The sequence below is a fragment of the Camarhynchus parvulus genome, chromosome Z, assembly GCF_901933205.1.
Source record: "Camarhynchus parvulus chromosome Z, STF_HiC, whole genome shotgun sequence".
Taxonomy (NCBI): Eukaryota; Metazoa; Chordata; class Aves; order Passeriformes; family Thraupidae; genus Camarhynchus; species Camarhynchus parvulus.
Window position 1 is genome coordinate 2,193,871 of NC_044601.1, and position 22,191 is coordinate 2,216,061.

A 22,191-nucleotide genomic window follows, 5' to 3' on the forward strand; every position below is an offset into this window, starting at 1 on the left:
TGCACAAACTGACCCCTTGCTCTTTCCCTGTGATACTTCTCACAAGGAGAACAAAGAGGAAAAAAAAAATATTGAGCTTTTCTTACAAATGTGGCTGAGGAGATTCTTCAGGGAAAAAGAAAATGTTATTTATTCTGCTTCCTACAAGGGCAGTGATTTCCACATGTCTATCTGTGCTGGAGAAGAAAAGACTAAGGAAATATCAGACGTGCTTATGCCTATTAAAAGAAGTTAGTTCAAAGATGGCAAAAAATTCTTATAATGAAAAAGAGTGTAGAGAGTTTGAGCTTATGGTGCCTGTTATACCTGGGTCATTTACTTGCCTGATGTACTTCGTACGCTACGAACACCAATCTACAGATGTCAATACACTGTAAACAAGGCTGGAGGAAGACCATGGGGAGACAAGTTTTTAAGCTTTTAATAGTAAAGCTTTGAAAACCGCAAAATACTTCGATTAAAAAACAAACAAACAAACGAACGAACGAACATCCCCCACCCTCAAAACTAAAAACATACCCCAAAAAATTTTTAAAAACCAACCCAAGGGGTTTGATTGTTTCTCTTTAACTCCAGCCCATGCTCCGCCGCTTCAGTGACTTCCGAGCGGAGGGCGAAGAGCAGCAATCGCGGGCAGTTTGGATGCTGCGATCGGTGAAGATTAACCCGCAGTGTCCTCCTCCGCGCTGGGGAAAGCCACGGGGCGCTGAGCAGCGCAAGGCGCAGCGGCGCGGCAGAGCCGAGCCCCGCGCAGGATGCGGCCGCCGCTCCGCCCGCGCTGCGCCGCCGCGCCGCTGGGGGGAGTCGGGGCGCTTCCGAACGGGCCGCGCCTGCGGCGGGAGCGGCCCGGGCCCGGCGCGGGGCAGGCACGGCTCGGCACGGCACGGACGCGGCTCTGGCCGCCGTCACCCCAGCAGCGCCGGCGGGCGGGAGCTGCGGGAGGAGGCTCCGCTCCCGGCCCGCCCACGGGGGCCGCTCACCTGCCCGCGCCGCCCCCTCCCCGCACCCGCGGGCATTTGGCAGCAGAACGCCGGCCCGGCGCCCAGGATGCCCCTCCGCTGGTGTCGGGGTGTCGGCGGCGGCGGGTGGCGGAGCGGAGCCCCCTCCGCAGCTGCGGAAAGTCCGCCCGCGCCCCGCCGGGTCCCGCTGTGCCCCGCTGTGCCGCGCTGTGCGGGGCCGGCGCTGCCGCGCGTCGCCCGGGGCGTGGGTGCCGAGCCCCGCGGCGGGGGAACGCGGGGAAGGAGTTTGCTGCTTCGATGGAATTTCCCGACACACTGTTTTTCGTGGCAGGCGGAAACTCGTCCACACGCGGGCACCGCGCAACGCCTGTCGCAGCATCCGGCAACGAAGTGGTTACCTTTAGCAGTAAGGCTGCACAGGAACCACTCCGAGTTCTTAGTAATTCAATTAGTCAGGTTTCCAGAAGGTGGGGTTGGGTGTTTTTTTGGCATGGAGGAGGAGAAGCCCGGGACGACGCCTCCCTTCTCGTGTTGCAAGCCAATCAGGTCGAGGTGTAAAAAAAAAAAGAAAAAAGGAAAAAAGAAAAAAAAAAAAAAAAAGGGAATCTGTAAGCAAACAGCAGGCTATGTCCTGACTGGCTGCGGCGGCAAATCCCCCCCTTTCCAAAGTAAACTGCATGCAAAAATCCCACATGATCAAGCAGCAGCGCCCGTGTTTCGAGCTGGCTGCTTGCACCACCTCCTCCTCCTCGTCTTCATCCCTCACGCACACCGGCGCCAGATCGGACCCTCGCGTGTGCATGTATGTATGCGTGCTCTGTGTGAGTGTGTGTGTGTGTGTGTGCCCCTGTGTGTGTGTGCGTGCGTGCGTACCTCGCTATACCGCGTACACATCTCTGCGGCTGCCTGTCGCACACACGCATGCACAGAGGCAGCTCAGCACGCCAGGCTCCTAGCTTTTCCAGGTTGCTGATGTCGGATTTACACGCAGTGAAGGGACCGGTCATTGCAAAAGGGGGCGTGACTGTTTAAAGATTTTTTTCCTCCCATAAAGCATTTTTTTTTTCAAAACTGACTTTTGCCCCTCCAATCCTCGTCGCTCTTTACGATCCCTCCCTGCCTGCCGCTGCATTCAAGTTTATTTATTTGCCTGCTGGCGTGATATATTTTTCCTTGCTGCTCTTGCTGCTGCTTCAGAAGGAAAAGGGGAGCAGCTTTTGGGCAAGACCGAGAAGATCTGGGGTGGTTGGTTTTTTCGATCTCCCTATGTAGTCATCGGAGGGGTGGATTCTTTTACTCTCACCTCCTCCCTGACCCTTCAAACTGTTTTGTTCTTCCGCAGAAGTTGATGTTCACGGGACTGGACCCTGCTTTATCTCAGAGAGGCTCCGGGAGGCTGAATCAGGAGATTTCCGCACCTCGCCGTATCACTCCATTCGTTTCCCGAGCAGGAGAGGCCAGCCAAGACCAGCATCATCAGAGGAGTTTGCAGGCTTGATTTTGCACTTCTCCGAGATTTTGCTTTTCTCCACGCCCTCTCATAAAACAATTTTTTTTTTTTTTACTTTCATCTCCTTGGTTTCCACGCCGCTATATTTCTTGGATTGGCCGTTCTTTTTTTCCTGCCCCCCGCCTTTTTTTTTTTTTTTTTTTTTTTGTTGCTCAGTCCTTGGTGCATCCACCGCCCAGGAACAGGAAGGACAAGAAAACCACTCCACAAAGTCTCCTTCAAGACACTCCGTGCTGCAGAACAGGCTTCTCAACTCCATCAGCGCAGCAAGCAAACTCCTCAGGGCTTTTGCTTCTTTCCCCCTCTTCCCCTCCCCCCTCCCTTTTTTTTTCCCCCTGTTTTTGTTTGTTGCTCATTTGCGAGGAGCGGAGGGCCAGAAAGGAAGACACAAACTTTGTGCTTTGACATTTGCGGGTACTTCTGCTCCCGCTACCAGCCGGCGGCCTTTAATACATTGCCCGGATCCCCCGTGGGCTTCCAGGGGAAAGATCTCCTTCTCCTGCTCCTCGCCGCTTTTCTGCCTCGTCTCCCGCTCGTTCGCTCCTTCCATCCCCGCGCACTCCGGCCGTCAGCGCCGCTGGGGCCGCTCGCAGGGGGCGGAGGAATCGCTGCTCTCGCCCGCCCGCCGCGCCGGCGGGCCGGTGTATGTCGTGCCGTGGGCTCCGTGCGCAACTCCCGGTGAATGAGAACCGCTCGCCGCTTGCCGCCGCCACCCGTCTCGGCCCCCACCACCCCCTGCCGGGGTGAGGCTTCCTGAGGGGCCGCGGATCGCCCTCCCCGCCTGCTGCTCGTCTGCGGGGCTAGGCGCCCTCCGCTCGTTGCGGCGCGGCGCCCACCGCCTCCGCGCTTCGCTTTTTATTCATTCACCCCAGAGCTCCCGCGCCCCGGCTCGGTTCCGCCTGCCTTCTTCCCCGTTCCTTTTTTTTTTTTTTTTTTTTTTCCCTTTATTTTTCCCCGCATCCCGCCTCGCCGCGCCGCGGGCCGGGCGCGATGCCGCACGTGGAGATGCTGCTGCTGGCGGCCGCGGCGCTGTGGGTGTGCGTGCGCGGGCAGGAGCCCGGCGCCAAGGCGGTGGCCGACCGCTACGCCGTGTACTGGAACAGCTCCAACCCCAGGTACGCGGGGCGGCCGCGGGCGCGCACCGGGCAGGGGATCGGCGGGCGGGCGCGCAGCGGCGCTCCGGCGCCGGAGACCTCTGTCGAGAGACCGGCTGCAAGAGAGAGACGAAAACTTTTCTTTTACGGAGGTTCAGGGCTGCAGCCAGCGATAGTGCGGGCGGGGGGCGGGGGTGATTTTCTCTCCTCGATCCCTTCCCTCCAACGCTTCACCGGGAGCGGCCGCCGCCGGCCCGCAGGAGCCGCATGGATGCGCTCCCGGCGGGGCACATGGGCGCCTCTCGCCGCGGGGCAGCCCTGTCTGCTGCCAGCCCTGCTCCGGGGGCGCGGGAGCGGTGAGGGGCGCAGGTAGCGGTCCCCCGGTGGTGCCCCGAAGGGTTCCTTTGGCAGGCGTGGCGGCCGCCGGTAGCAGGGAGCCGGCCCCGGGCAGGGCTCTGCGCCCTCGGCGAGACCTGCACGGCGCCCGGGTGAGGTGGTTGTCAGGGGCGGCTTTGCCCGGCCGTCCCTGCGCTGCCCTCCCGGCGGGGGCTCTCCCGGGCGGGCTGGAGGTGAGGAAGCGAGGTAGGTACGCCGTGCCGGGCCGGGCTCTGCCGGTGCCGCCGGACACAGGACGGCGCATTGTCGGGGTGCCCGCAGTCGGGGCCGAGTGGTGCTGGCGCAGTCACCCCGCTCTCCTGGCACCGGAGGGATCCTAGCACCAGGCTCTTGAGTGCAGTTCAGCTCTGGAAAGGGAGATTGCATTTAATTGTATTTTTTTTCCTGGAATTTTCATGAAATTTCCTCATATTTAGCATCAGAAAATTTCAGTCCTCCTCCAAATGGTATCCATGTGTTTAGGTAAAAAGTCATCTGGGTGTTAAGTATTTTTGCCTTGTCAAAGTGCCCGTGGCAGGCTTACCTTTTTTTTTTTTTTTTTTTTGGTAAACCTGTCAGGTTAGTCTAAGTAAATTTGGGGACGTTTTATCTTACGTTATCTCTTTTTTATGCTTCTGATACTGCTGTTTGGCTTGAGATTAGCACATTGATTTTTGTCACAGGTCATGTTTTTTAATAGATCTCTGTTGCCTGTAGAAAACTCCGCTGCTCTGTATTCCAGAGTAGGTATGAAATAGGTGATGCAAAAGTTAACGAGCAGAATTTTCAAGTGCCCAGGGTTAGCTAGTCTGTCCAGCACTTTATTACTGTGCTCCTGATCTCAACGCCTCAGCCATAAATAATTGGCCCAAAAACTTGAAACAGAAACAGTCATGTTTGGGTATGATGAGCATCTGTGATTTGAAATGCCTCTTCTCTGCATTTCCCTCTTTGCACATGTGTTGCTTGAAGGAAACTGCTCAGAGTAAATAAGATGAAAAGTTGCACCTCACATCATCCATCAGAGAACATATGTTCCCAAAAATTGCTTGCCTCTAAAAATCAGAATTTTTATTTCTGTTGTTATGCAAAATGAAATGTAACTGATAGGAAAAAAAATGAAGTTATATTCTCAAGTCCCACTGGGCGAAAGGATGATTGAAAGAAAAAGGTGTGACTAAATGCATACATTGCTAGCATAACAGTTAAAATACTTCAAAAATAGCCTTGGATTCAAGATTTTTCACTTCTGTTGTCCTATGTGTGATGATCTTAACTGTGCATAGGTGAAGACAGTTGAAGGTACAAACAAATGCTTACCTAGTCGATGGACATTGCACTGAATTATATTTACAAGAATTCAAGTAAATTAAATCATATATTAATACTATACTACTCTTATTAATCCAACATCAAACATCAGCACACTGCAAAGAAAACTTAGTTTTGTTATTCTTCCAAACAGTAGAGGAAGAGTTAAATTTAAGATGTTTCCAAACCTTCTCTTTTAAAACCAAACATTTCTTCTCTTAGAATACTGCCCTCTCACAATGGATGTATGTATTTGGACATGCCATGTTCATTTGTGAGTTAAAAATATGAGAAAGAGCAGGGTGCAGATGCAACTCTCCTTTGTTTTATATAGCGTGCCAGTTCGTGTGTGCTTTCTAAGTAACACGAGCATTACAGAAAAACAGGCAAACACCTGAATGGTAGGTGGGAGAGACCCAAGGAAAAGAAAGCGCTTCTCTTTTGAATTTGTTTCATCAGAACTTGAGCTGAAGACAAATTGTCTTTGGATATCAAAATATTTAGAGCATGTAACAATGTTGCAGGAATAACTTTGCAGTGATTTATCTTCATCTAGAGGCAGACTCAGGAGATGAATGCATGTAGAATAAGTAGAGATGGTTACTTGGTGATAACTATTTGAAATTAGAGGACAAAATATACTGTCATTCTATAAACACAAATAGTACCATTGTGATTTAGCTTACTTCTTTATCATATTTATTCAGAATTAACAAACTGCCATAGAACTAATTCATTCCTTTAAAAAATTGAAATATTGATCATCTTAATAATGATTAAGGCACTCTAATTAAGATTTCATTTAAACTTTGAAGAATTTGATATTGATTGTCCTTCTTTCAGATTTGATGGTTTAATTTTTATTAGTATTAGACTACAGCAACTTGCTGAAATATGTAAAGATTTTATTCTCATTGAAAGACACGTTAGCAAATTGTTGAGCGACCCAGTTGATAAATGCTCCTGGTGTGAACAATGTTTGGTAAATAAAAAATCGTGTGAGTCTATTAGAAAAGTTCATATTACATTGCCTGGTTAGTTGTCAGAGTTCTGCTAGAACAATTAGAAAGTGTATGGTCATTATTGTCAGCATGTATGTGTAATAAAGTTTTTTATTTTTACAAAGTCAGTTCTTGGAAATGTTGAAAGTATTGCCATGCCAGACTTTACTTTCATATTTAATTATCAGCATGCACCTTCTATAAATGCTGTAGTCCAATTCCTGGTGAAAATATGCTTAGGTATTACATTTTTGAAGTATAAATAAAATAACTTTTTTTTAGTCCTTTTTTTTTTTTTTTTTTTTTTTTTGATTGGAAAAGAATCCTCAAGTAAGCTCAAAAATGTGATTTCTTTTATTTGTTTATTTATGTAGGCTTAGAATTACATGAACACAAATTCTAACTGTCACCTTAAAGTGCATTAGTCTTCCAGCACTCTTTGCATATATGTTTTCTCATGTGGAACTGCAAACTATTATCATCCAGGAATATTATTCTCAAGATAATGCTCAGTTTTGGAGTGGAGCATATTAATTTAATCCTGATTGGTAGTGTCCTTCTAATTAGAATTCAGACCGAATGTAGTGTACCAGGGCCAAATTTTGAAGCGGTCTACCTGCGCCATGCCTGCTACTGTTTGTAGTCTTGTCACAGTTCAACCTGAACTACTTCTTTTAATTGTTGCTACATTTTTTTTTTTGCTTGCCAGGATTGTGCTTTAAGGTTGTGGTTTCTATTTAGATATTTCCATGTAAGTTGTTTCAGTGCCAGGTTATGTAGCTTCATAAATTGTTAGTTAGTTTCAGGGTGGTTAAAAAATACTTGAATTGCAGGTCTAGTTTCTGGTCACACATAGAGGCCATAGCTTCTAGTCTCACAAAAGCAAGTAATTTTTATTAGGAGTATTACTGGATTTGGCTGCATTTTATACAAGAAAATTGTACACCAAATCCATAGAATAATTATTATAAAGACATAGGATGCTGATATATTTTCTCTTCGTGTATTTATGTGCATAAAATCAGGAAATCAGATGATAAATAGAGAATTTAGGTATTGAAAAGTAATTTCAACTTCAGCTAGTGATTGCACATAATCAAACGGGATTATGTGCAACAATTTGGTCACTGAAACTAGAGGGTTTTTTTTTAAGATACATATTTGAGGGAAAATGAGTGGATACTTCTGAAAATTCTATGCATAAACCAGAGTTTCACAACCTGGATTTCTCAGCCTATGTGGATTTTGTAGCTGAGTATTTAGGAACTGTTTCAGAAAAGCATCTGACTTCTTTGAGCTCAATCCTTAACACACCTAAGTTCTGCTGCGGTTGTGTGGGTGGATAGATGTGTGCTTAAGTGCCTTCCTGGGCCAGCCAAATTCACATATTTAGTTTTGAGAAGCTCTGGATGTGGCAGCTCACGCACACCTGGCACTTCTTGGAGTACACTCATGGGCTGGATGGATGTCTGAGTGTTTTGCCATCTGTTATGTGTTTGTGGATTTCACCGTAACATGTTAGTTGTATGTGCTGAGGTCATGGGGCTGGTTTTGTGCTTGGTTTGTCTTTTTTTGTTGTTTTCTGTATAGATACAGTTCTGCCTATGTACAGAGTTGAGGGAAGCCATGCAGAAATGGCTGGAATAGGAAGAAAGCAGTTAAACACATGTTAAGAAAACTAGGAAGTTGTGGATGAAGAAGGGTAAAGTCAAAGTGTTTAATGTTGGTATTATGTATGAGTTTCATATGTCAAGGGAAGCACAGGAGCCTAAGTACTTGGGGTATACATACACATCCTTGTAAATATATTATACATATATGTATATAAACCTATTTTGAAATAGCATAGCTTGCATTTTGACAGCATTTTATCCAGCAGCTTGCTCTGAGAACTGAAGAAATCTCTGACTGGTTCCTTGTAATTAAAAGATCAGTAGTAGAGCTGTCAATTCTTTACACCTACTTTCTCTGCTTTTAATAGTTTCATTAACACCTTGTGTCTCCAAAAGAACGTTGGTGCTTATTTTAAAAGTGGGTGTTTGAAACAGTTTGAAACCTTCTATGGAAAAACTGCACAAAGAACAATAGTTTCACTGGCCTCCACCCTTGTATGAAAGGCAGCTTGTTAAGTGGTACCTGATCGTCATGAAATGCTTCTTATGAAATCTTTTTGTGAGTGCATGTAGTCAGGACACTTCATTGCATTCTTTCTTCTAGCCCTGTGAGCTTTTTGAGAGGGACAGATAAAGATGAGCCTTCCTTTCTCTCCCCTGTTGCTATGATCTCAGCAATCTACCAGCTTCATGCTGGGCTGAAAAAATGAATGAATGCAATTAGTCCTTGAGGAGTCATGGTCATTACATTCATATGGACAGGCATACGTAATGTATATGGCATATGTAATGAGAATATATATGTATTTCAATGTTCGTATGTATATACTTACATATATATACACATACGTGTGTATGTATGCACTGAAGTGTGTCATTAGATGGTGATGTGCTGTACAGTGTATCATGAATATTGTGTGAGGGAAAAAAATCTGAAAATTATTTTTTTAAATTGAACTCTTTAGCGTTTAGAAAATGAATGGAATTTCCATCAAATTTCCAGGTCTAATCTTCCAGCTAAGGCATTTTGTGTTAAAGTTCAAAGCAGTAATGAGAGAATTATTTGTAGATTCTGTGTTTTAGTTCTTGGCCATCTTCCATTTGGCTGTTTCTTCACACGCTGGTGGTTCCCGGGTCAGTAGGTGGGCAGGTAGATAAGCTAGCACTCGGGCACAGCAATGTAAAATGAAACAGGGAGAATTACATGAGTGTGCTTTGAGAGCTCTCCTAGCTTATTGGAGTGTCTTGTGACTTCTTCGTCCAACACCAGTCTGTTGCTGGGTGGAGGGCTGCAGCGTTGTTGAAATACAAGACTACCAAGAAAACACATAAAGAAGGTTGGTCACTGGGAACAGCTGAGAGAAGATGCTAACAAGGACACAACCTTTCCTGGTGAAATGAGTAGACAGTAGTTTGTCCATGCCTTTGAGAAATGCCTCCATTGCTTTGGGTTACTGTTTTTCAATTTATTTTTTTTAATGCAATGACAAGTATTTTAGATTTACGATTTTCTTGCAATAAATATTTGCTCTGCTACCCAGTTGTGACCATTGTTTTTTAAAAATATCCTTAGTCTCATGACTAATATAATATTCCAGTGTTTCTGAATAGTGTAATTCACTTTTGAGAATAAAGGGCCCTATTTTGTTTAAGTTTTTGTTGCACTTGTGCTTAAAATGTAGTCAGTCAGCAGCACACCAACATAATGAAATGGAAACATTTGGTTTGAAGTAAACAGATAAGTTACTGCAATTGCATTCTGATGGTATTGCTGTTGTTATGGGTAAGCCATACTGTAAGGCACTTCAGCACAGCTGAATGAAAGAATGGAATCATTCACGCATTAGGAGTCTTCCTTGCATTTTTGCACTCTCCCTTTTCATTGTAGTCTCTCCAAGCTGGATTATGGTTGAGATCATTTAAAATGGTGCGTATTATTTTACAGTGGGCAAACATGTATAGATACCTGAAATCCTCTTTTGTAGGAAACTGAGCCTACATTTGTACATTACAAAAGCACAAATTTCTATTCCCATCCATTTTAGAAAATAATTTGAGTTAAAATGAAATATGTGAAAATACATGTATGAAAAAAACCCTAGTGTTCTGTGAGGGTTGAGATTGTGTTTCTCCATCATAGAATGCCAGAAAAATACAGTAAAAGAAAATACGCCCCTATATATATATATATATATATATATATATATATATATATATATATATATGTATATATATTTAATCTGGGGAAACATCCTTCATGTTCTGCTATTGACAGGTTGATGATTGTAGTTTTTTGAAGGAAATGAATTTATTTTAGACTGCTGCAAAATGCAGAAATATATTTGGTATCCATATTCTGTTAACTGGTATGCAAAGAGCTTTATGGCCTTTTTCTGTTTAAATGCATGACCAGTAAAAATGCTGTCAAAAGAAAAATCAACTAACAAGAAAATGCACAAAAGTCCTGTTAATTAGCAAGATCTGCTTGAATTGCTAATACCAATTAAAGCAAATTCTTCAGGTTCTGCAATTTTTACTTGAAAATTACAATTCTTATTGTCGCTTGCATTATAATCTAGTGGACAAATTTTCCTATCCATGCTGCCGTATTGCATGGAAAAAGGACCTTAGACTCACAAAACCTGTAAGTTATTTTTCATGTTCATTTTTCCCCCCATCATTAGATCAGCATATTAAACCATTCAACAGTGGTATCTGCAGTAAAAAATCTTACTTTTTTCACTGAGTAACTTTATTTTTTGCTTGTTTTCTTCAGACTTTTGAAGAACCTTCTTATTTGATAGGCACCATCTTTAGGTTTAGATTATAGTGATGAAGTGGTGCAGTGTGTAGAGAAGAAATGATTTGTTTATGAATCACTGAGTGAAGCAAAAGAAAAAAAAAGAGTATGAGATACATTTATTTTGATGCTGGTCACCCTCTGCTAAAACATATTTTCTTCATTCTGAAAGATAAAATTTGGACTCATGACATTTAAAAGGATGCATGTTTTGACAGAATATATTTTTTGCCATAATTAATGTTTGCTGTGGAGCATTGACCTTCTTTATTCATTAAAATAATATAATACTTCCTCCCTGAAATTACTTAGTTTTTCTTGCTTAGGGGTGGATATTGGCATGTTCATATGGTGTGAGATGTTCCTCAGTAGTAGTTGAGCACTGCAGCTGTTCCCTGGTGGATAACAATGAAGCCCTACCTTTTTTGGTTTTGTGTATTTCAAAGTAGTATTTTTTCTGTTTGTGTTACAATTCAGGAGAATTTCCTTCTCTTTACAGACATTCAAATAATTTTATCTTGTCAGACAGGGACCAGCTAAGAAATACATAAATATTGTTGTTATTATAGTGCTATTACTGTACATAGGATTTTTTTGTTTACATTTTTACTTTGAATTTGTTTCAAATTTGTAAATATCTTTTTCTGTATGTTTTCTCAGCCTGTGTCTTTGAAACTGGAGCTGAACACATTCTAACTCTTTTAATCAAAACCAAACAAAAAAAAAATCCCCCAAATCTCTTAATGTCTAATATTTTGTTGGATTTATAATGCTGTATAGATAAAATACAGGGTTTTTTTGGTTAGGAGACAAAAAAAAAGCAAATATTTTGTTTTACTTACTGCTAATTTTGATGATGATTTTTGTAGCAGAGTTGTCAGTCTTCAGTGCTAATTCATCAGCATTGGGTAAGGACTTCTACCAGCTTTAAAGATGTTTGGTCTCCTGCAATTGTTAAAAGTTGTTGCAAGAAAATTTACCAATTAATGCTGTTAATGAGCAGGAAAAACAGCTGCATTGGGTTTTTGTTTGATGGTTGTGGTTCTCCCCCCTGCAACCCCTCCCACTTTATTTGATGTCTAATCAGATTTTCAAAAAATAGTTATGTATTCATACAGGCAGGGCATTTGGTGAGCAGAAGTTAACAAAGTAGGAGCTATCAATCCTGCTCTCTTTCCTATTGTTTCCAGAAAAGAAGGAAATAAAGAGAGACTCTGGAATTTGAAAGTATTGACCTTCTGACATGCACACACAGCATGGTCATTGCACTGGCACACAAAGTGCCTTAAGCCACCATAATGGCAAACTGCATTTTTGAAGTCACTGATATGAGAGCCAGCTGGATGGGGGATGGACAGCCAACTGTGATTCTGCAGCTATTTGTAAGTTACCACTTTAGAGCCAGACAGCTTCACTTTTATATTCCCAAACTTACCACTTTGGAATAATGTTGCTTTGTTCGGCTTAGCCAGGGATTTGTGAGTGCTACATAGACTTAGAACCGTTTGGTCCAGAATTGTGTGGTCATTCTTCATAGAAATCTGCTTCACAGAGTAATTTCATTCATCTGGTTGTGGGGGAGGGATGAGAAACTGTGGAGGAACATTCAAATATAGCATTCTTCAAGGAAATTGTGCATCCACATCAGCTAGTTGCTTTTTAAAGGTAAAGGCAGAGATTTGGATCGAGCGGTTAAAAGCCAGTTCAGACCAATGTCTGAAGATTATGTGTGATCTCTTGGATAGGCTTTCGTGTATAGTCTGGAAAAGACATAGTATTTTATGTACTGCGACAGCTCTTACCCCTGGACCATTTATTTATTTATTTATTATTTATTTACAGTTATTGCTCCAATACACTTTTACATAATTTTGCAGTTCTCTTGGGACTTAGTTTATTAAAAATTAGTGATCCATCACTAAGTGGGGTACATTACAAATTCTGGTGCTCCCAAAAGGGAGTTTTTGTGCCAAACTGGAAGAAATAATAGGGATACAAAAGCTGCCAAAGAGCATGTCTACCAATTGCTAATTAATCAGGTGAAAAAGCACCTCAGCAACTACAGCTGAATGTGGAACAGTTTATTTTAAATACTGAATAAAGATATGTTAAGAGGGCATAGCATCTCTTTGTTTCTAGCTATGTATAATTGTAAGAAAGTTAACTATGTGCTTGAGTCAGTGGGGAATTCTTTGAGGTTGATGGCATTGTCAGTACATAGACCTCTTTCAAAGAACTTCATGCTATTAACAAAAAAAATTAAAGATATTGATTTTTTTCTGTCAGTTTCTGTCTGTTTGTGGCAATTAATAATATCTCTAGACAACAACCAAGGCCTTAGAAAAGATGTTTAAAAAAATTTCTATCTTCACTAATCTGGATTACAAGGTATGATAGAAAAAGAATCATTGCTGTGAATATCTGGTTTCCAAAGCTGCCAATCACTTCTGGCACAGCTCCCATCATGGTCGCTGTGCCCATAATTAAATGCCTGTCATTAGTGTATTTTTCCATAACATTTACAATGGAAAAGGCAAGGGGTCCTTGCAGAGCTATGGCTGTCAGGGGAACAATAAAAACTAATTACACAGTCTGCTGTCACCATTGTCAGCTCTGCTTTTGGGGGCAAAGAACATGGGAAGTGTGTGCCTAATAATTTTATATATATATACATATATATATATATATATATATATATATATATACACACATATATATATATACATATATATATATATATATATATATATATATATATATATATATATATATATATATATATATATATATATATATGTGTATATATATGTGCATACACACAATGCCCAATTGGGGAAATTCAGTGCTAGTGAAGTCATATTTACTTGGAAGATTATTATTCTTTATTCTAAAGATTTTAATTCTAGGGTTGTTTGTCCCTTCACTCATGCCCAAGCTGCATACACTTTTCCCTTTGCTTTTGAGCCACGCTTTCCTTTCTCTTGTTCTGTCTTGCACACTTTCTGGTGAACTGAGCTTTCCAATAAAATTGCTGCAATCAAGGCCAGTATTTGTCTGCATTTATTCAATAGGTGGGAATCATCTTTTGTATGCTTTTGCTTGTGCCTTGCACAGTAAACTGGATTAGAAAAAAAACTGAATGAAAGCAGCTAGTTTGTGTGTTCACATTTTTTTCTGTTTCTAGCCCATAGTCTGTGGGTTATCTTAAGTGAAATCAGGGTAAGATTTTGGTGTGTGCAGTACTGACTTGAGTGAAATGTGTGCTTGTTCCATTTATCCTTGCACACACATTTCCGAATGTAAACATAAATGCATAATTGCTATGTGAATTATCTTAAACACTGTTCTTAAAGACATTGGAAGAGTGAAGTTGTGTCTTCACACTAATATTTACTAATTTTTTAAGCTTTTAAAATGAGCATTTTCTTAAGCATTTTTTAGGCCACTGATTTAAAAAGAGTATATCCTCAAAACCAGAATTTTGAATGTATTTAGGTACCAAGAGTTCCAGACAGCAGCCATATGGGATTTTTAAGACTGCTTGGTGCCTTACTGTCCTAGATTTTATTTCAGCTATTTTGCACATGTCGTTTCTTAAATACCTTCCAAAAAATAGTCCCTTAAAATTAAGGAAAATTGTTTAAATACATACCCTCATTTTTAAAAGTAGAAGTTAGTAGGAGCTGATGGGTAGTAATGAGGAGTCAAAGTCTACTTTTTTGCACTGTATGCCTTGACAGACACTGCAAGGTGTGATTTTTTAAATTTTTTTTTTTTAATACATTAACTATTGTTGGATTTTTATTGCAGTATTTTTGGAGATATTCTTATCCAACTTACTAACACAAAAATATTCTTGAACTGCTTCGGATGCTAGTTGATTTAGGTCCTGCATTGATGATTTTATGGTGTAGTTCTCCTGAATATGAGGTTCCATGGTTAGGCGTGTCAGTTTTTGTGAGGCTGTGCAGTCTGTGTGAATGGAATCTAGTGAGGAAGCACAGCAGCCTGGGACTGCAGAACCCTGTGGGTCTTCATCTGGTTGGGCTCATATAAGTTCTAGACTAAAACTTTCTGAACAGTTTTTGCAGAGTTGGGATGTCTAACTTTGTGACTGGAAAAGGGTAAAAGGAAACCTGGTTGAATGAGTAGAGTTTTGCTGTTAGCCGTTTCAAAAGTGAGAATTAGCTTACTATAGGTGATTAGCAGATAGCCATTAATGAAACTGTGAGGTGTTGAATGCCCTACATAGTGTAATGTGGTTTGGTATGTGATAAAAATGATTAAGTTAAGATCATGAGGGTAAAATAAATCAGATATAGTAGTATGCCACTGGGATATTTGTGCTTTGCATTTTCCAAAGCAGTATATACGCTACTCCTTAAAAAATGGGTGGATCTTGTGAATGTCCAAATAGGATGGAATGATTTCCTGACTGAAATAACTAAACCACTGTATTCAGGAAAGAAGTCTCTGTTTTCTAGAAATTCGAATAATAGCCTTCTTAGAATAAGAAAGCTCTCTGGAGAATGCTACTTCTTGTAAATATAAAATCTTTAATGTATAAACCATGCAATTTTTTACCTGTTTACCAAAATGATGAGCAGTTATTCCTGTTGTGTGGTATGTCCCTGTAGTTTGGGATTGCTGAGAAGACAATTATTCTTATGCATTTTCATTTCATCGAGTATCGAGTATTACATTTTTCTGGGTTTCCAGTGGAGTTGCTCTTGTCTGGTAGCTATGAGACAGAGCATGGGATGATGATGAGATCTTGAAGGGAGTATGGCCCTTGTTAAATTCACGAAGATACATATTGATGAAATAAACTTATTTTCCATAAAATAGAGTCTTGTAAAGAATTCCAATTCTAGTTTTTGGAATTTTACGGGTTGTTAAACTGTATCCATCATTCATGTGTGAAATTTGATTGTGTTCTGTTGTCTCTGAGATGGTAGTCCTGTTTTAAGTCACTTGGCCCAATTTAATACTATGTGTATGTATTTTTAGGGTGTTGCCTGCAAAGTTTCTGGAAATCTTGGAAAATTTTATGTGTTTATTTTTAAATTACATCTCAAAAGCATCATGTGAATGTTTAATAACTTCTTGTGTTAATTCACAAATGTCGTAAAGGAATGCATACACAATTTTATTGAGGAACTTCCATCTTAAAAAGTCTTCAGACAAATTACCTTTGAAAAAAAAAGAACAGTTGCTGCGGAGCAAGATCATTTTGTATTACACATACTAGCATAATCCTCACTTAGATACATGACATATAAATCAGTCTCTAAAAATCTATTTTGTAGATAGAAACTTCATTAGCAGAAGGGTTGAGAATTTTGAGAGTGTAAAGAGATTCTTCGTTGAAATAAAACCGAAATAAAACCAAAATAAAAAGAATGTTGTTATTTGCAGTATCTTTAATCAAGGTGGTATGAAATTTCTCATTAAGGTTAAGATTCACATTATCATAACAAGTGACAGTGTGGGTGAAGAAAAAATTAATTACAGAGGTAGATCTTACTTGCATCTCATTATATCATGGCTATTCACTGCATTCAAATTCCAAGCAAACCCTTTTCTGTATCTTAATTATATAAAACTTACTTGCATTAAACACTTTATGAGGAGAATCTCCATATTCAGTGCTTCTACTCCAAAGCATGATAGTTAGCTTTAAAAAAAAAACCAACTTTTTTTACTGATTTACAGCATTACTTTATTATTACTTTCTCAGATCCTGTGTCTGACTGAACTGCATTTTATGGCTTACTGTAAAAAGAAATCTCCATTTTCCATTTTCCATACTAGCTGTCTTGATTTAGTGCTCATATAATGGCCTTCCTCAGAACACAGCATTTGGAAGACTTTCCTAAGCACTTAATTTTAGGTGTGGAGTTTGGAGGTGATGTGTTGTTACTGATGAAAGCAATTTTGCCGTTGTAACTTCTCTGAGTGAATCAGATTATTGCGGTGCCCAGTTAGGATTTCTGTACTTGGTTTTTTAATGGATGACAGAGGAATGAGTGCTTCTTCTCTCTGTTTGCATGCTTATTTACTTCATAATGCTAGTATAATGGATGCATACAAGACTTTATTTTTAGATTAGTCTTAGTATCAGCTTGGTTTAACCCAGTCTTCCTGAATTAGCAGTTTTCCTTCAGATTTAGTACTTAATACAAAATATTGTCTGCTTTCCACCATGTAACAGGTATGTCTGAGACAATATAAGTCCTGCTAGTATCTTATGTCCCAAAAGTACTTGATGTACCCAGGTGAATAGGTTCTGTGGTTTTCAGCTAAATGTTCTAGGCACTAGTACTGTTACTTGATTCCTGTTAGGGGTAGATTTGGTACTGGTTTTGGTCTGAGAAACGTTCCCATCTTTGAGAAGGAAGAGAAATACTAATTTCTCAAGATAATTTCATAGGTTTTAGGACGAACATTGCCTGTGCTCCCAGCTACTGTTGTTGGCATCAGTGTGGTAATGCTTTTGTTTAAATAATGTATCAGAGGAAAGAACCTTGTTTACACAAATACTACTTGCATGAAGTTGAGAAACTATCTCAAATGGCATGGTAACATAGTCTGACCAGATGCTGTGCTATATTTGCATGAAATTCCCATTGAGTTTACTGAATGTTCTTTTATTTTATAAGTAGCAGTAGTAGAAGGGAATGAAGTAAGTATGCACTGTTCAGTTGACAGTACTTCACTATGCCTGAGGCTCTTCTTTTATTCCTCTCCAAATTTCAAAACATTACTAGTAATTCTAAGATGTTTTGAACAATAGAACACGATTAAGGTCTCTAAAATTTTTTACCCTGTCTTTTCATTTACCACTTTTGCAAAGCCCACTGATTTTGCTTTTTATTTTTGGTTGTTGTTTACTGAATGTTTACTCCTCATAAAAACTACAATTTTGAGCGTGGTTATGTATTTATTTTGTAAAATTTATTTATCCATATATTGATAAAAATTTTCACCCTGCGTATGAGGTTAGTAGAAGATAATTTAAAAGATGGGTAAGATACGTTTAAACATAGTACAAAAGTGCCCTACTTATTTGAGACTTGGAAGCCTCATAACTTTATTTTTTGAACTCTGTTTCATAAACAAAGATTTCTTATTTACTCAGGAGTCTTACATCTGTTGTAGGTGTGTTTGTGATTTCCTTTAGTTTTACTGTGTTTTTATGCTTCCATGCTTATAAAAGCTTCCCTGCGTTTCCCTAAAGTGGGAGGAGTAGAATTGGAAATTCCATCTGACATTGGCAAGTTTTTTAAATCAAACAAATGCCATGATTTTTAAGTTTTTTAAATCAGACAAATGCAACATTCTCCAATGAAGTAGCTTGAACAATCAAAACTTCATGCATCAGAAAATTGAACATGCAGAGTGGAAAGATGCATCTGTTCTTCTCTTGATGCCCTTTATCAACAGGGCTGACATAAAATGTTTTTTTTTTTTCCAAAGATACTGACACATCTGAAGCTAAAGCTGTAATTTTTCCTGCTTTAACAGTAGCTTGTCAGTTTCTTTGACTCAAAACTTTCAGTGGAATCTAACATGGGAGAGCATGTTGAGACAGGACTCCAACCACTCTAAACAAAAAATCATATAGCTGCCTTTCAGTTTGAACAGGTAAATTATGATTGTCAGTCCAGTTGTATTTTACTGTCAGAAATACGATTTTTGGGAGGAGGGTTTTTTTTTTTTGTACTATGTGGATTGTTACGGAGAGTAAGAGGAGAAACTAATGAAGAAGGAGGTGAGATTCTCTAAATTGCAGCCTCAGTTTTCTGCCATGGCATGTCTTTTAATTTTGTTGGTTTTTTTCTGCAAGTTTCTAGAAACAGGTGAATACTTCTACAGAAGTGTGAATGCAATACAAAAATAAAAATAATTCTGAAATTTTAGTGAAAAAAGTTTATTTAAAAACATTTACTTGTACTATCATTACTTATGAAGCGTCCATGTAACTTTGGTCCTTAATGTTATAAAAGACAGTTATTGACTTTTTTGATAAGCTGAAAGTATGTTTCTTAGTATGATTTTTGAACTTCAGGATCTTGTATCTCTGGAAAAGGATGCATTGCTATAATCTATGGTCGTGCTGTGGTTTGATGTCGTGCCATGATCTAGGTGTTGCAAAGAGAATGAGTGCTTTACATAGCTAATGAGGTGGGCTTTCTCTGCAAACTTCATTTACTTGCATCACTTTAAATGGATTTGGTATCCTACTGGATTTGCTGCTTTTATGGAGATAGCTACCTGATGTGTGATTTTCAAACTTTGCTAATCAGCTTTAGGGGAAGAACTACTTTCCTAATTATAAGTGGCTGATTACTCTTCAAACAGAAGTTGTTGTGATTGTAGGGTGTCCTTTTATCTTTCTTGCCCCCCTTCCCTTTTCCTTTTTCTCTTTTTGTTCTGTGACCATGAGTATTTCCAAGAAGAAATACTTTTTTTGTATTGTGTTTATCCCTTTAATTTCACCTTGTGTGAGTAATGCCAGGTTAGGCATTCCCAGCTAGTGTGTTCTGCCTGGAAGGAGCCATGAAATGGTGGCTTGAAACTGCAGTAAATATTGATTGGGTCCCTGAGCAGAGCCTTGCTCAAAGCTCACTCTGAAGAATTGAAAAGAGCCTATTGTTCCTTCTTAGTCAGTACTCCATAGCCAAGGCTAAAGTATGCAAGTGTTAGGAGAAGAAGAAAGGCAGTGGGGGAAATAGAACAGTGAGCACAGCTGAAGGCGTAACTGCTCAATGCTGAGGGAAGGGAAGCTTCCAGCAGAAAAGGGGCAAAGACTTTATGTGGCTTGCATAAAGCTTTGCAGAGGTGGAGCATCCAAAACCATCCTCTTTCTTGTAAGATGCTAGATGAACATAGCTTTCAGATCATTTAGGTGGGATGTGGAGAAGAGGTACAAACTTTTTCGTTTAAGTGATGGTTCCTCCCGAAGACTCTGCAATCCTTTGTGAACACGTAAGCAATAAAGGTGGATTATTGGGCAGCTCTTGCTGCTTCACAGTTTGAGGCTCTAATCAAAGCAGTGATGGATGAAGTATTTGGGAGAGTTTAACCACTGCTGTTCTGCTCCACATAGCTGTTGCTTGGCTGTACAGAAAAAAGGCAAAATTCAGAGGATGTAGTTTAATTAGGCTACCACTTCTTATTAATTTGTTTGGAAACACAGCTTGGCAATAAACACAGGCTGCAGATTGTTGTGCTTTCCTTGGCCAGTCCATGCTCATTGGAGAAGCTTCTGCCAACCAGTGCCAGGTGGGTGATGGACCCTTTCTTTAAGATGCAGTGGGGAGCTTTCTGATCTGTTTGTACTTTCCTCTCCCCTTTCCGTTTTGCTTAGAAGATTTTTTACCCTAATTTCCCTTAAAATTCTTGTTTGCCAGGATATTTCACCTCATTATTGGATAAGTACTTATGTTGAGTGGGCGGGTAGTACAGCCCATTACATTACATTACATTCACCTGCACTGAATCTCTCTATGCATATAGATCCCTGACGTGCTGTCATGAAAGTGGAATTCATCTCACCAGGTTTCCTAGCTCCCTCCCTCCCTCCCTTCCTGCCCAAGAAGAGTCTTCAAAGAAAAAATAGGATTAGCATTGTACCTGCTGCCAGTCTTAAAAAAAAAAATATCTTTCCCTGCTGATTAATTTTTGCTTCTGGATCAGTGCTCCTTAAATATGATGAAAGAGATGTCTCACACATTTCACAATGGTCACCTGCCCTCCTCCCTTTCTATTTTGTCTCAGTTATGTTCTCTGTTCCATCCTGTCTTTCAGTCTAGATGATGTAAGGAAACTTCAAAGGACCCATGACCTCCTTTTATTCCAGCTTGCAAGACAAAGCCTTGCCCTCTGCGTTTCAGACTACGGAAATGACAGTGTATCTATCTCATTATTGTAAAGCGTATTGGGATGTTTTGAATATGAAAGGATCTGTATAAAAGCAAATTCTGTTTACTTCACCTCAGATGGGAATAGGACTGTTACTGCACTAGTCCTTTATCTAAGAAGGAGAAGTGCTTGACAGTGTGCTAACAACAATGAGTCTGCGCCGTGTTGCTTGCACCATCTAGCAGCACTGCAACAGGAGGAACTCAGTCTCCATGGGTTGGGTAGAAGATGTTGAGACAAAGATGGGAATTACCTAAAGTATAAAAATGCTGTTGGTGGAAAACTTGAAGTTCAGCGCTTTAAAGCTAGCAAAAGCATTGTTTTTCAAGTTGATGGAGAGCGGTACTATTTCAAAGTGAAAAAAGTTGACTTTTGATAGGCAGGTGACAAATTATTGTAAACTGCTGTGGAACAACGTGGCTCGAATTTTAGTTCACCAGAATTTTATTATAAATTGGCTTATTTGGTGTCTAGAAATGCTTGGAGGTATAAAATGTGGCTGAAGTATCGTCACCCCATCACAAACATTTTTCTCCTTTTTCCCCCTAATAAGAAGCATACCCTATGTAAATATTATATGCTCTGTAAATATTATATCATAGTCAGATCCTGTTCACAATCCTGTATCTATTTGGAATGCAGAAATGCATGGTTGAGGGCATTTGTAGTTATATATAAAAGAGGAAGCTTTATGATTGTTTTTTTCTGCTGTAAATCTGTGTTTTTTTGAACCAGTACTTTAAACACTTAATAAATTTACTTCTTCTTTTCTAATATTAAAAAGAATTTTTGTGTATGGCTCAAGTGCAAAGTTGACTTCCAATACAGCCTGTATCAGGAAACAAGCAAGGCCCTTGTCTGGGCCGCTTTTCTTTCACGTTTCTTTTTTTTTTGTTGTTGTTGTTGTTGTTCTGTGTGCTTTGGTTTTTTGTTTGTTTGTTTGTTTTGTTTAGTTTTTTTAAAATACTGTTCTCATTTGGGTTTAAGCCTCCCTTCCTCAAATACCACAACAGTTTTATACTATGATTGATACTTTACAGGCAGGAAAATTCAGAGTTGCTTCTTTTGCAGCAATCAGAACAATTTTCTGTTGCATGAGCTGTAAGATTTTTATTTTAACCTTAAAGCATGTGTATATGACAGAGTGTAAAATGTCTGCATTTTGGAATTGTTTATTGTTAAACTTGGAAAACTACGTATGGTTTCTTTGTATTTGCCAAATTAACTATTGTCAATGACAATAATTTCTGAATTGACTGGCACTTACTAAAATAGAATGACCAATCAAATGTACTCATGTGGTGTTTTTTCAGCCTCATGCCAAAAAGAAAAAATCAAAATTGTGTTCCCTCACTACTCTAGCTGGAATTACAACTGTAGCCATGAGTTTTCTAGAAAGCTTACAAGTCTGACTTTTTTTTTTGTCTCTGCAATGCTGCATTTGTCTCACAGCTCCATAATGCAACATTATTTTTTACTCTACTCTTCTAACCAGCTGTTTTCCCATCCTAGCAGAACTCAGTTTAAAACAGATAGTTATTGGTACTTACTATTGCACGCTGAGTTGCATTTGTTTTCCTCATAATTTTTTGATTGTATTA

The 22,191-nt window shown here is 40.1% G+C and overlaps 1 protein-coding gene across 5 annotated transcripts in view; it reads left to right on the forward strand.

The window, feature by feature from the left end:
- Nucleotides 1–1,624: 1,624 nt before the first annotated feature.
- Nucleotides 1,625–22,191, forward strand: part of EFNA5 (ephrin A5) — a 208,296-nt gene continuing 187,729 nt past the window's right edge. Inside the window, exons 1-2 of one of the 5 annotated variants that reach the window (XM_030969322.1) lie at nt 1,625–1,761; nt 2,302–3,584. In XM_030969322.1, coding sequence (XP_030825182.1) covers nt 3,460–3,584 — 125 coding nt within the window. In that variant the 5' untranslated portion in view covers nt 1,625–1,761; nt 2,302–3,459. Of the gene's footprint in view, nt 1,762–1,813; nt 1,925–1,944; nt 3,585–22,191 lie in introns of those variants that run through there. The other 4 variants (XM_030969325.1, XM_030969323.1, XM_030969326.1 and 1 more) reach the window with 4 other exon arrangements.